This window comes from Lissotriton helveticus, chromosome 8 (assembly GCF_964261635.1).
Source record: "Lissotriton helveticus chromosome 8, aLisHel1.1, whole genome shotgun sequence".
Classification (NCBI taxonomy): Eukaryota; Metazoa; Chordata; class Amphibia; order Caudata; family Salamandridae; genus Lissotriton; species Lissotriton helveticus.
In genome coordinates this window covers 1,261,332,091-1,261,345,198 of record NC_136069.1, presented here as the reverse complement: position 1 = coordinate 1,261,345,198, position 13,108 = coordinate 1,261,332,091, and the positions used below count along the sequence as shown (strand labels likewise).

General features: G+C 48.6%; 1 protein-coding gene across 1 annotated transcript in view; it reads right to left on the bottom strand.

The window, feature by feature from the left end:
- Positions 1-13,108, bottom strand: part of UBE3A (ubiquitin protein ligase E3A) — a 337,766-nt gene that overhangs the window by 165,674 nt on the left and 158,984 nt on the right. The window contains exon 6 of the mRNA XM_078658239.1: positions 7,730-7,935. Within this exon, the coding sequence (XP_078514365.1) occupies positions 7,730-7,935 (206 nt within the window). The remainder of the gene's footprint in view (positions 1-7,729; positions 7,936-13,108) is intronic.

Here is a 13,108-nt window from a genome sequence, read left to right as displayed (position 1 = left end):
GCAGAGGTGATGGCAACCAGGAAAGCAGTCTTCAGAGTAAGAAGGCGAAGAGGACAGTTGTGAAGTGGCTCAAAGGGAGCGCACATCAGGTAAGTAAGAACCCTTTAGAAATCTATTTACAATAGGGGACTTGAACAAAGAAGGCTGATCAGGTAGCCTTAAAAAGGCGGAAAGGGCAGAAAGGTAGCCCTTGACAGTGCCCAGAGCAGAGCACTGCTGGGCAAGAGAAAGAAGGAAGAGGAGAACCTCAGAAAGGGGGGCAGAGAGAGGGTCCACAGCCTTTGCTGTGCACCATGCCACAAATCTGTTCCACCTACAGGCGTATACCGACTTTGTGGAAGGACGCCTGGCTGCCAGAATGACAATACAGACTTCGGGAGGCAAGTCAAATGGCCTCAACTGTCGCCGCTCAATTTCCAAGCTTGTAGGTGGAGACTGGACAGGTTCGGGTGGAGGACCGTCCCCTGCTGCTGCGACAGAAGGTCCTCCCGAATAGGCAGACGAATCGGGGGATCGACTGACATGCTGAGTAGCTCGGGATACCAGTATCTTCGTGCCCAGTCCGGAGCCACAAGGATAACCTGGGCCCGGTCGCGCCTGATCTTCTTCAGCACTCTGGGCAGAAGTGGTATAGGCGGAAAGGCGTACAATATACCGCAACTCCACTCGCGACGAAAAGCGTCTCCGAGCGAGTGCCACCTTGGAAACTCCAACGCGCAGAACTGATGACATTGTGCGTTCTCTTCGGTGGCAAATAGATCTAACCAAGGCTCTCCCCACTGCTGAAAGAGGCCTTGCGCCACGTCCAAGCTCAGACGCCATTCGTGATCCATCATGCACCGACGGCTGAGTTCGTCCACCCTGGCATTCAGAGAACCTGCCAGGTGTTGAACCACCAGGGTCACGCCCTGACGTTCCAGCCACTGCCAGAGGCGCAGAGCCTCCTGGCATAGGGTCCACGACCCCACCCCGCCCTGTTTGTTGCAGTACCACATGGCGGTGGTGTTGTCCGTGAACACCTGCACTACACTCCCCGGACTGAGGGGAGGAATGCCTTAAGTGCAAGTCGGATCGCCCGCAGCTCCAGAAGGTTGATGTGGAGCTTGGACTCCGCCGGAGACCAGAGGCCTCTGATCACCGCCTCTCCCATGTGGCCACCCCAGCCCTGGAGGGACGCATCCGTCACAACTACGTGCTCCGGGTGGGGTAGGGAGAGGGATCTGCCACTGACCCAATCGCGGTCCGTGAGCCACCACTGCAATTGTCTTGCAGTGCCCTCCGAGGTCAAGACGTGATCGGACAAGTTGCCCTGATGCTGGGCCCACTGAAACTTCAAGGTCCCACTGCAGAGCCCGCATCCGCCACCGGGCGTGATGCACCAGAAGGATGCAGGAGGCCATCAGCCCCAGAAGCCGCAGCGTCAACCTGACCGAGACTAGAACCGCTCCGATGAAGAGGAGCTTCTGAGAGGGGCACAGGTGTGACTTCGGCACATTGATGGAGAACCCCAGCAAGTGCAGGAGGTCGGCCGTAGTCTGGAGGTGGCTGACGACTGTCTGGGGCGAGCCCGCCTTCAACAACCAGTCGTCGAGGTAGGGGAAGACTGACACCCCTAACCTGCGCAGATGAGCTGCGACCACCGCCATCACCTTCGTGAACACCCGTGGGGCGCTGGTAAGGCCGAAGGGGAGCACGGTAAACTGAAAGTGCTCGAGGCCTACCGTGAACCGCAGGTAACGCCGGTGGGCCGGCATGACGGGGATATGAAAATAAGCGTCCTGCAAGTCCAACGCTACCATCCAGTCTCCGGGGTCCAGGGCACCTAAGACCTGAGCCAAAGTCAGCATCTTGAACTTCTCCTTCCGGAGGAAGCCGTTGACGTTCCGTAGGTCCAAGATAGGGCGTAGGCCCCCTTTGCCCTTCTTGGGTACCAGAAAGTAGTGGGAATAACAACCACACCCTACTTCTGGCCCAGGAACGCGCTCGATGGCCCCCTTGGCCAAGAGGTCCGTGACTTCCTCTTGCAGAAGTTGCAAGTGATCCCCCGACACGCGGTGGAATTGTGGTGGCATGGCTGGAGGGGTCGCCTCGAAGGGGAGGGAGTAGCCCCTTCGGACGATTTGCAGCACCCACCTGTCCGATGTGACAGTGCGCCAGTGGAAGTGGTGATGGCGAACCCTGCCTCCCACTGGCGTCAATGGGCCTGAAAACTCGGAAGGTTTTGAGGCAGGTGCTGCGGAGGGAGGTGTGGACTGGCCTCGCCGTTGACCCCGACCGCCGCCACGGCAGTTTCCACGCCTGCCACCGCGCTGCTGGACATTCTGCGGTGCGTGGCTGGCAGCACGTGTGGGGACGCCCCTTCCGTGGCCACGAAAGGAGCGAAAGGCACCCGATTGCTGGCGCGTGGCCGAGAGGCCTAAGGACTTGGCTGTAGCCCTGGAGTCCTTAAAGCGCTCCAGCGCATTGTCTGCCTTGTCGCCAAAGAGGCGACGGCCATCGAACGGCATGTCCAGAAGAGTGGCCTGGACATCGGCTGAAAAGTTGGCGGACCTCAACCAGGTGTGGCGTCGAACCGCCACCGTCGTTGCAATAGCTCTGCCCAGTGAGTCCGTGGTATCCAGCCCACACCGGATGGAATATCGCGCCACATCTCGACCCCCCACTAGGGCTTGGGCGAGTTTAGCCCGAACCTCCTCCAGGCATTGTGGCAGCACGTCCGCGACCGTGTCCCACAGTGTGTGGGTGTAGCGTCCCAAGAGACACACGGTATTGACAGACCGCAGTCCCAAACTCAGGGACGAGAACACCTTCTTCCCGAACTGTTCATATCTCTTGGTTTCCCGATCGGGAGGAGCCGTCGGGAATGCGGTCTGGGAAGTTGAGACCTGGCGTCTGGCCACGTTCCTATCCACAGGCGGGCCTGTGGCGGGCTTGGACCAAGTGCCCAGATGAACGTCACATAAGGCCTCATTAAACTGCAGCAGAGGCTCATTGGAGCTTGCCTGCGGTTTAAGGACCTCAGTGAGGAGGATATTCCTCAAGGCTGCGACGGGGAGCTCAAGGTTTAGGGCCTTGGCTGCCCTCGTCAACACTACACTATAAGCAGCCCCCTCCTCCGAAGCCACGGTGGGAGGGGAGACAAATCCAGTGTCTGGCGAGGTGTCAATACCACTGGCCTCCCCAAGCTCATATGTCCAGTCCTATTGAGACTGGCACTTCCGTGCCAGAGGGTCCTCAGACCCCTCCCAATCACCTGTCACCTGCCTCCTGTGAAACAGGGTCAACAGACTGGGTCACCTCATGGAAATAAAAATCTCCAAAGGCCGTCGGAAGTGGCGCCCAGCGGCGCCAGAGTCAGACCGGAGGGAAGATTGGGGACGGCGTCCACAATGGGCGCCGGGGACGACACCCTCGGGGCCGGCGCCGTTGAGGTCGACCGGCGACGGCCTGGATCCGGAAGCGGATCCGGTGAGGTCCTGCGGCGCCGAGACGGAAGTCGCCGGCGGCACCGGGGCCGAAGCACCCGGCGTAGTCGAGGCCGAAGCACCCGACCCGCTAGGGCCTCCAGCCGGGACCGTTGGGCCCGAAGGCGCCACGGGACCCGACTGAGGAGGGAGGGACCTCATGGCCATGAGGTATCGCTCGATCTCCTCCGGCGTTGCGCCGTGCCCAAGGACCCGAAGGTTTGGGGCAGGCTGCAACACGTGCGACTCCGTCGGAGCCGCACGGGTGGTGTCACCCGAACCCCCGGCCGCATCGAGCGAGCGTCGGGGTGGGTCGGAGGAACGATGACGTCGCTCCGACCTATCTTGCCTCTTACCCGAGGACTTGGATCCTGACGACCGATATCCACTCCCGGAGCTGCGATGACTCCGACCCTGCGACGGTCCCTCGACCTCCCGTGGGACCGGGACCTGGAATGGCGCGGGCCGACTGCCGGAGCTCGAGTCGCTTGCGGGACCGCTCCCGCCTAGCCTTCGACGCCAGGGCCCGGCCGTCGGAGCAGGTGCGGTCGTCGTGGTCGAGGCCTAAACACTTCAGGCACCGGCGATGGGGGTCCGTAACCGACATCATTCGGTCGCATTTCGAACAGGGTTTGAACCCGGGCATCCCTACCGGCAACGTAGGAGTCGAGGACTCGAAGAAAGAAATGATCAAAAAGATCAAAAAGTTTAGTCAAAAAATGACTGAGGGGTAGAGCTTCTCCCGATCTGCGCCAGCTGGCGCGGAAAAAAGAAGAACGGACGTCAGCGCGCATGGGCGCTGTCTAAGTACTCCGACGACGTCATTCCGGCGCTAACGACGCCGACGACGGACGCGGAGCCACGGACGACGCCTACCGGCGCGCAGGGGTATTGCTACGCAAAAATTTCTGGATCCAGTCTGACGCCTGGGGATATTCTAAGGTAAGGAATCTATCACTAACGTGTCTCTTTCAGATATTTATTTTGATAAGTTCTGTGAAAATTTTGAGCCACTATACATTGTGGTGAAATATATAATATATATGAGCGATTTAAGAGACAGTTAAAGCTGCAGTGTGAATGTAAGAGCCGATCTAATAGTGTACGCCATTCTGCTCATTTCAGGAACATGTGTAGAGTAATTTAACATACTAAGGAGCATTGTCCATAGGACATGGTTGTGCATGCCTTAACACTGGCTAATGTATAGATGTGAAGCCGTTAACTTAAAATTCTATGTCAGATGAAGTCTTTAACAGGCACATCTCATTAACGTAAATAATGACCAAAAACTTTTTTTTATGGTATTCAAGTTTTAATAAGTTACTGATAGCATAAATGAACAAGGTACTTACCTTCTGTAATGATATATCTGTAAGAAACGTTAGTTAGTCATACATTCCTTACCTTAAAATTGCCCCCAGGCGTCAGACTGGATCCGGAAAGCTTTCGTCAGCGGTACCCCTGCGCGTCTAAAGATGGCGTTGTGCGGCTCCACGTCCGTCGTGGTCGCCGACTTGACATTGCGTGCCGACCTCAGTTCTGTACACGACTTTCCACGCTAGGAACACAGAGCCATGCAAAATACTGACCACTGGTGCATTGAAACTAGGGCCCTGAAGGGGATGACAACCCTAGAAATCAGTTTGCAGAACGGGGAGGATGGGTGGGGCGGTAAGGAATCTATCACTAACTAATGTTTCTTACAGATATATCGTTACTGAAGGTAAGTAACTTGTTCATCTGAAAGAAACACGTAGTGATATATTCTTTACCTTAGAATAGATACCCCAGCAATAACAACCCCGATGGTGGGTCTCCAAACCAAGATCACACCAGAAAGTCCTGTAGAACAAAGAGGCCAAAGAAGCAGTCTCTCCGGACTTGCCCGGCTCCGCAACCGGTCCCTCGACCTCCCACGGGACCGGGACATTGAGCGCCATGGAGACGAATGCCGGATTTCCAGCAACTTTCGGGACCACTCCTGCAAAGTCTTCGGCACCATGGCCCGGCAGTTGGAGCACGACTTGGGGTCGTGGTTGAGCTCCAGCAGTAAAGACACACGGTGCGGGTCCGTCACAGATCTCATTCGATGACAGTCCCTGCAGGACTTGAATCCACGCATCCCCACTGAACCAGGAGTCGATAGAAAAATCAAGACAAAAAGGCCTTAAAAAAGTCCGTCAAAAAGTGACTTGGGGTGCCACTCTCTCCGGATCTGCGTCGACCGGCACGGAAAAAGAAAGAACTGACATCACCGCCCGAGGGTGGCGTCTAAGTAGCTGCTGCGACGCCATCTCGACGAGCACAACACCAACGACGGACACAGAGCCACACAATTTCACCTTCCGACGCGCAGGGGGTACTGCTAACGAAAACTTTACAGATCCAGTCTGACGCCTGGGGGTAATTCAAAGGTAAGGAATCTATCACTACATCTTTCTTTCAGATACGTACAGATCCATTACATTTTTTATGCACCTCAAAATCACTAAAAACAGATCATAATGTCTACTAAACGTGGATAGACTTCACAGATGTGCTGCATGTTACGAAAGATTATGCTCATTAGCACTACAGATGTGATAGAAAATTGGGTCTATGTGTAGCTTGGTGAATAACTATCGCCGGTTAAAAAAAAGCGTACAGTAAACTGTCACATTCATTTGATGAAGTCACCAGTGGTGTCATTTTATACATTCAGAGTGATGTCGCCAGTGACGTTATGTAACATGTCATGAGGGCTGTAATATGTGAGGTCATAAGCAGTGCATGGCAGGGGTGAAAGTTCTATTTAGCTCAAACTATAACTTGTGAATTTCAGAGGATGTTTGATTTTCGTTTTTGGGTTATTTCAACACCTAACTATAATGTCACTGAAACATTTGCTTTTTCAGTGAATATATATATATTTTTAAGTAAGTTAGAATTTCACTATCAAACTCAACTATGTCAATTTAATCTTTTTTTTGCCAGTGAATTCCTAGGTTTTCCATCATATACAGCCAATTTCCCAGCTCAGCAAGTCTTTCGCTCATGCAGAGCAGGGGGCCGTGCCCAGGCCCCCCCATGGCCAGCCAACAATTCTTGCGTACGGCCAGTGTTGGGTGCTGGGCCTGGCCCCGGGCTTATAGCGTATTTTTGACTTTTAGTTACTGAAAGACTTTGAGCAGGAAGAAACTGGCACCACAACTTGGAGCAAAGACCAGACTTCTGTTTTAAACACAACCTCTTCTTAGGTCTGGAAACATAGGTTCGTCTCAAGACTCCTGGACTGTCTTCGGGCACATTTATTGCCCGACTTTGGGTAGTGACCAGAGCCCAAGCACCAGAGCCACACAGATTGGGTTCATGACCGACATTTGCTTCCTGTAGACAGGCATTGGCTTGAATTATGTGCTCGTGGCACAGCTTGAATCCTATTGAGATATCTTCTCTGGCACACTGCCTGACTAAATTAGGAGTTGTTGGAAAAAATGTTGAGCAGTGCCACAGACCCGCATCAAACAAAACAGTAGGCACTTATATGTGGCTCTGCTACATTATTTCCTGGGTGGTATGTAGTCACCAAACAGCCATTTGGCACCACCTGACCGGCACACAGAAAGCACTGCTGGAAAAAAAAACCTGGATCCAGTCTGGCGCCTGGGAATAATCTATATCTGAGGATTCTGTGGTTAGAAGTACCCATCAGTACGCAGAAATCCAAATGACTACATGATCATTTTTTAAAGTGACTTAATTTTAAACAAAAAGCCAGCAATGTGCATGTCATGAAAAGAAGCAGAACCAGATGCACAGTTTTTTAAGGATGGGTCATCTGCGGTATATGATTTCCACTCGGCACAAAAAGAATGCACAACTAACTGTCTGAGAGAATGCATCAATCTACAGAGAAGGCAAACATAGATCAGTACCTACTTGAAAAGAGGCGAAGGGCTAAAAATGTATTCAGTGACAGATCATAGACTAAACAGAGAATAATTGGTTACTTCAAGTTATCCAACATTGTTATGATGTGGTTCATGCTATAAAACGTACAACTATAAGTGATTGGGGAGGCCAAGACCACAGGAAGAAAAATGAAAGTAAATAAGTGCACAATCGCCAAAATGAATAAAAAACCTAAATTGAAGCCTACAACCAGGTAAAATTTTAATTTTAGTAAGTAATAGAGTCTATTATGGCATGCAATAGTGTTTACTTATTTTACTAAGAAAATGAATAATACAATATAAATAGAATGTTCAAAATAATTAACTTACTGGGTGAGAATCTGCTAGATCACGGAAAGTTCCTTTTTTCCCCATAAGTTTCCTGTATACAACCATAGGAAAATGTACATCCAGTATACAGTTATTGTAAATAGCTAGACCCAGCACTATGCCAATCAGAGTAAACTGACCCTCTGTTTCAAAAGATGACGGGTTAAACCAAAATAGTTTTGTTACTTCGTCGTAGGTGAACATACCTATAAGTAAATAAAGACAGGATCATAGAATAAAATTAGTGCATCAAAAATAAAAAATTGTCAAGCTAGTATACATAAAAAGTATTAAAAGTATTAAAAGTACACTGACCCGAAGCAACATCTTTTACATTTTTTTTTTCCAAAGGTTCATATACTCACACTACAGCAGTGTTGAGCGTGGACAGTCACTCTAAAGCAGACAATAGGTGTGAAGACTACAAGACAAGCAGTACATGCAGCTTTATACAACATAAAGAACACAGCACCATCATGCACTACAATTCATGATGATAACACTGCAGAGTGCAAAAACAGGATTAACAATTATGTATATATATATTTTTTTAATTGTTACAGGTAAAAATATCTACAATAGGTTCCTGTTCTAACACAACCTAATTTACTTTAGTATTCAAAGGAATTGGTTAAAAAGGTGAAATCTCCTCAAAACTCTGGAGCCTAGGCTTTTTAGGAGGATCCTCTTGGGATTGTACTTTTAAAGCATGCTAAAACATTCACTAACTCCCCACAGAACCAAGAATCACCTTCAAAGTTCTCCACACTTTACATACAACATTTACAAGATAGAATCAAAGCATTTCAACTTTTTTGCATCTCACTATGATCCATAAGTATCTCTGTTGAGTCAACTCAATCAATAACGTTTTATTTGGCCAAATTTCGCCATAAATGACATTCCAAAATAGTGAAAATATCCAATTAAAGCACAAAAAAATCCTATAAACATTATAAAAACAGCAGTACAGTGCAAAACCAGCCAAACAGTTTGAGATAAAATATAAGCTTTTAACTCCGCAATAAAACTACAACTCAAAATCTAGAAGTGATGCAACCTGCAATCATTATATTAAGAACAGTCCATTTCTAGCTCTGTAAAGGAACAATCCACGCACAGGGAACTAACCTTCAATGGATATCCGACTTCTCACTGCAGCTCTGAGAAATGAACTGACCCTGAAACAAACGTCAGAGCTATATAGTAACTGGAGTTACAATAACTCTTCCCTACATTTCCGGTGCCCTTGAGAATTTAATATGGGTTTAAGAAAACACTTAAAAAAAGAATTAAATATTTTGCAAAAAAATATGAAATATAGCATGGTTTGGTCTGCCAAAGCATCACATGGGCCAGGTGAAGCAGATCCCTCCAAAGCCAAATTGGCCCATGATTTAAGGTGATTAAAAACTACACTGCCAATTAATTTCACCGTGCTATCAAAGAGGGAGATGGGGCAATAGTATTTATGCGACATACAATTTCCCTTTTTGAAAAAAATAAAATGGGCACGATAGTACAGAAAGGCAATGAGCGAGGAAAATGATTGCTCAGAGTGGTCAAAACATTTGTAACGGGGGATCCTCACAAATCAAAAGCACCCTAAAAGGCACATTGGTACCCCCTCTGGTCCAGGAGCTTTCCCACTGAGCTTTGCCAAATAGCTATCTCCACTTCCAGCAAGGATACACAAAATGGGGCACAATGGGATAATCTGCCCTGCAAAAGTTCCTCCAGACACTTCTTTTCCTCCAGGTGGTAGATGGCACTAAAATGTGCGACCCACTCTGGCCCAAAGATGTTACAACTCAAGAGTGGGCTTTCGGGGGCATTCATCTGCTTAATCTTCTTTGATGTGTCCAAGAACATTTTGGTGTTTTTTGCTATCAAAGCATGTTTGTGGAGCTCCCATTCCCTCCTATGCATTGCATCCTTCCTTGCCTTCAAGGTGTTCTTATAAAGCTTGCATGCTACTTGAACCTAGTCTCAGTCTTTTGAGCTAGCTACAAGGGCCTTCCTTAAGCTACAGTTGGCTGCCGAACAGTGTCCATCAAACCACCAGGGGTACCCCTGGTTAAACCGAAAAGGCTTCGACAAAAACTGTCTGATGCCCTCGCTTAAGTTTTTATAATAAGACAAAATAGTGTCCCCTCTTATATCTAACAGACAACTGAGGAACAGTCCAAGTTGTCTTTTCAATAATGTAGCCAGTGTATCCCCTGGTTGCTTTAAATGTCAGGTAAGCCTGAGACCATCTTAGAATGTTGGGTAACAGAGACTGCCTCAGTGGGGTGATTGATCTTGCTCACCAGCAGATGGCCTGTGGCTAAAAGAGCGTCATGGTCCACCCAATCTGTCTCAAAGACCTCCCCCATAGAAACCCAAATGAAAAGGTGCCTCGTCACAAACATATAGTTGATGATCGAGGCCCAACTGTGTCCTCTATACGATGCTGTGGGTAACCCGTCCCCCCCATAACATATCAATAAATGTCGACCAGGTCATGCACAGCTATAGGTCTTCCTAGCTCCTCACCTCCATCACATTGCCCCCTGGATAATGCCTCCTATAACGACCTTTCAACCTTTGAGTAAACTGCCAATTTTGCACTGAAGTCCGCACACAAAAATAATACGGCTAGGACATTGCACCAGCCCTTAACGCATTAACCGTGCCGCCAATTCCGCCACGGTGCGGGCGTTCTAATAAGTGGGCGGGGCTGCGACGGCAGACGTTCGCAGCATTTGACAGGAAAGTAAACTAATGAGTAAAATTAACACACAACTGGAGAATTGTTGTTGTAAAAGTTCATTAAATAAAAATAAAAGGGGGACAGCCTATACTGAATAAGCAGAAGGTGGAGCTCCCAAAGTCAATACTAGTCTCTTCCACTTGCAGACCCGGACCCGTATTTATCCAGATTGAAAGTCCACCCTTGGCTCTGCCACATGAGTAGGGGAAGATGGGACGAGAATAGCAGGCAAAGCACTCATAAGATAACAAAGAAGTAACTCGGGTTTCCTGCAGAACAACAAAGTCAAACTTAGTGATACAGGCGAGCCAGGCCAGATTGGTGATTTTGGCTTTGTGTCCTGCAATATTCCAGCTCAGAAGAGTTAAGGGATGAGTCAAACTTTTCCACAAAGGACCCTTCTTAATGGGTAGAGTTTGCAGTTTGTCAGCAGTTGAAATGTCCTGTGTTTTACAAACTAAAAAACACTCTGGTCTGGAAAAGGCTTCATAACAGTTTGCAGTGGGGATTAAAAAATGATCTTTTTGCTTTGGGGTAAGAACTGCCAGCCCTACTGTTAACGGAGCTTGCTGCAAACAGGGTGGCAAAGGTTGTGGATTCCTCACTTCACTGTTGGACTGGGTTACCGAAGATTCCAGAATGTGAGCATTTGTCTGTAGATAAAATACACTAGGTTTGTAGAAACAGCCTAATGGGAAAAGGCAAACTTACTTTCCGCTATGGTGCAGCTTCTAGGCCCAAACAGGAGACTTTGCACCTGAACAGATATCTAAAGTTCACTATCACAATCTCCTGGTGGATCAACTGAGCCCGGTCGAATCCAACCACAATTACGGGTCATCAAAATGTCTTTATCAAAGTGGAAAGGCAGCCCTATGTAGCAAACAAGCCAAACTAAGGTCTTGTTGTACAACTCCTCATTGGATTCCTTCTGCCCACTATGAAGAGGGGGAACCCGATAAGAACAATCACATAGAGGCAGGATGAAGATTAACTATGAACTGGTAGCAAATGAAAGGTAGCTCACCGTTCAAATGCCCCGTCCTTCGTGAGTTACTCGTGGCACAAAAACTTCCTCCCTGCCTAAATGGAGTGTAGACCCTCCGTCTTAGCTGGACAACACCAGAGGAGATTGACTAATTAGGTTGTTTTCTGTGACCGGCACTCTGACCGCTCGCAGGGGGATAGGAGTAGGGATAGGAGGAATCTCCTGTGGGAGTTGCGGAGCAGATACCTGTGGGATCTCGAACGTGAGAGATATGGTCAGTAACTTTTGGATGAAGTGAACTCGTTAGTACCGCAAATTGTGCTTCAAAAGATTCAAGTTCAGAAATTAAACAGGAAAATTTAGCATTCAAGTGTGCTTGGAGATTCTCCAAACAACCCGCCATGAAAGGTTCCTTAAATTGTGGACTCAGGTTTGAGGTTCCTGCAACTCCTGTTGGGGAGTTGGAAAGGTAGAAAGACCCCCGTCCCCATAACCAACATGACATTTTCCGGAGATGCTTTAGTGGTATTAGCGTTATGCTTAATGCGAGTACCTCTCTTAACTTTCCTGGTGGGTGCAGAGTTGGGTATATCAGTATTGTGTGCTACCAAGTATACAGAGGTGGAAGCCTCAGTTGAAGCAGTAAAAATGGAGAATGGTGCGGTAGAATTGTTGTGCATAACCACCGGGGGCCCAAAAACAATATCTGTCCAAGGCATTCCTGAGGAAGCAGTACCCAAGTTCACTGAAAGCCTTTGCTCAGTAAGAGCAATTTGTGCTAATGACCCCCATGGCTCTTTCCAGCACACGATCAATGGAGATACATTTTATAGGAGGAGTAGAAAATGGAATTAACCCCTACAATTTGTTTTTCGCCCATATCGAGACAGATGAATAAACTCAAATAAATCAGAGCGGGCGAGACAGCTAAACAGACCAATGCGCATAAACAATTTCAAATAAGAAGACTTGATAGGACCCAAAATGTACCTTTAATGCAGAAATCAAAGGGGATGGCCCAACCGGTTCCGGGCTAAGACGGGCCCGTCTTCACCTGGGCATGCGCCTGAAAGAGTCCCATGCTGCTGGAGCTTCAGATCGCTTTTAAGCGCTGGATGTGCTGTGTTGCAAGCAGAAGGTCCCACCTTCAATTTGCACCAGGGAGAATGCTGGGGAATGTAGTTCCACGCCAGCCAGCAGCAAACCAAAAGTCCAGCCAGTTGACCTGCGCTACAGGAGTTTGAACTTTTTAAGCTCTGGATATGGCGTGTGGCAAGCGGGCGGCCTTACCTTCAATTTGCACCAGGGAGAATGCTGGGGGACGTAGTCCCACCTAAGCCAGCAGCACAACTAAAGTCCAGCCAGTTGGCCCGAGTCAACTCATTGCAGTTATGGCAAAGTCAACCAGAGACTTAATTTTTCAGACCCTCTATTTAATCATTTATATCACCTTCGTCAGATTCCTCCTCTTAAAAATCTGCTCTTTCTACACTCACTCATAAAGAATCAATTTCTTTGGCATTTGTTATACGTGCAACTTTTTGTAGCATTGCATCTCAATGTTTTGTATGTCCCTATGTAACTACAGCTCTTCTTAAATGGCTCACCCTTGCCTCCTGTATTCCAACTATGTACC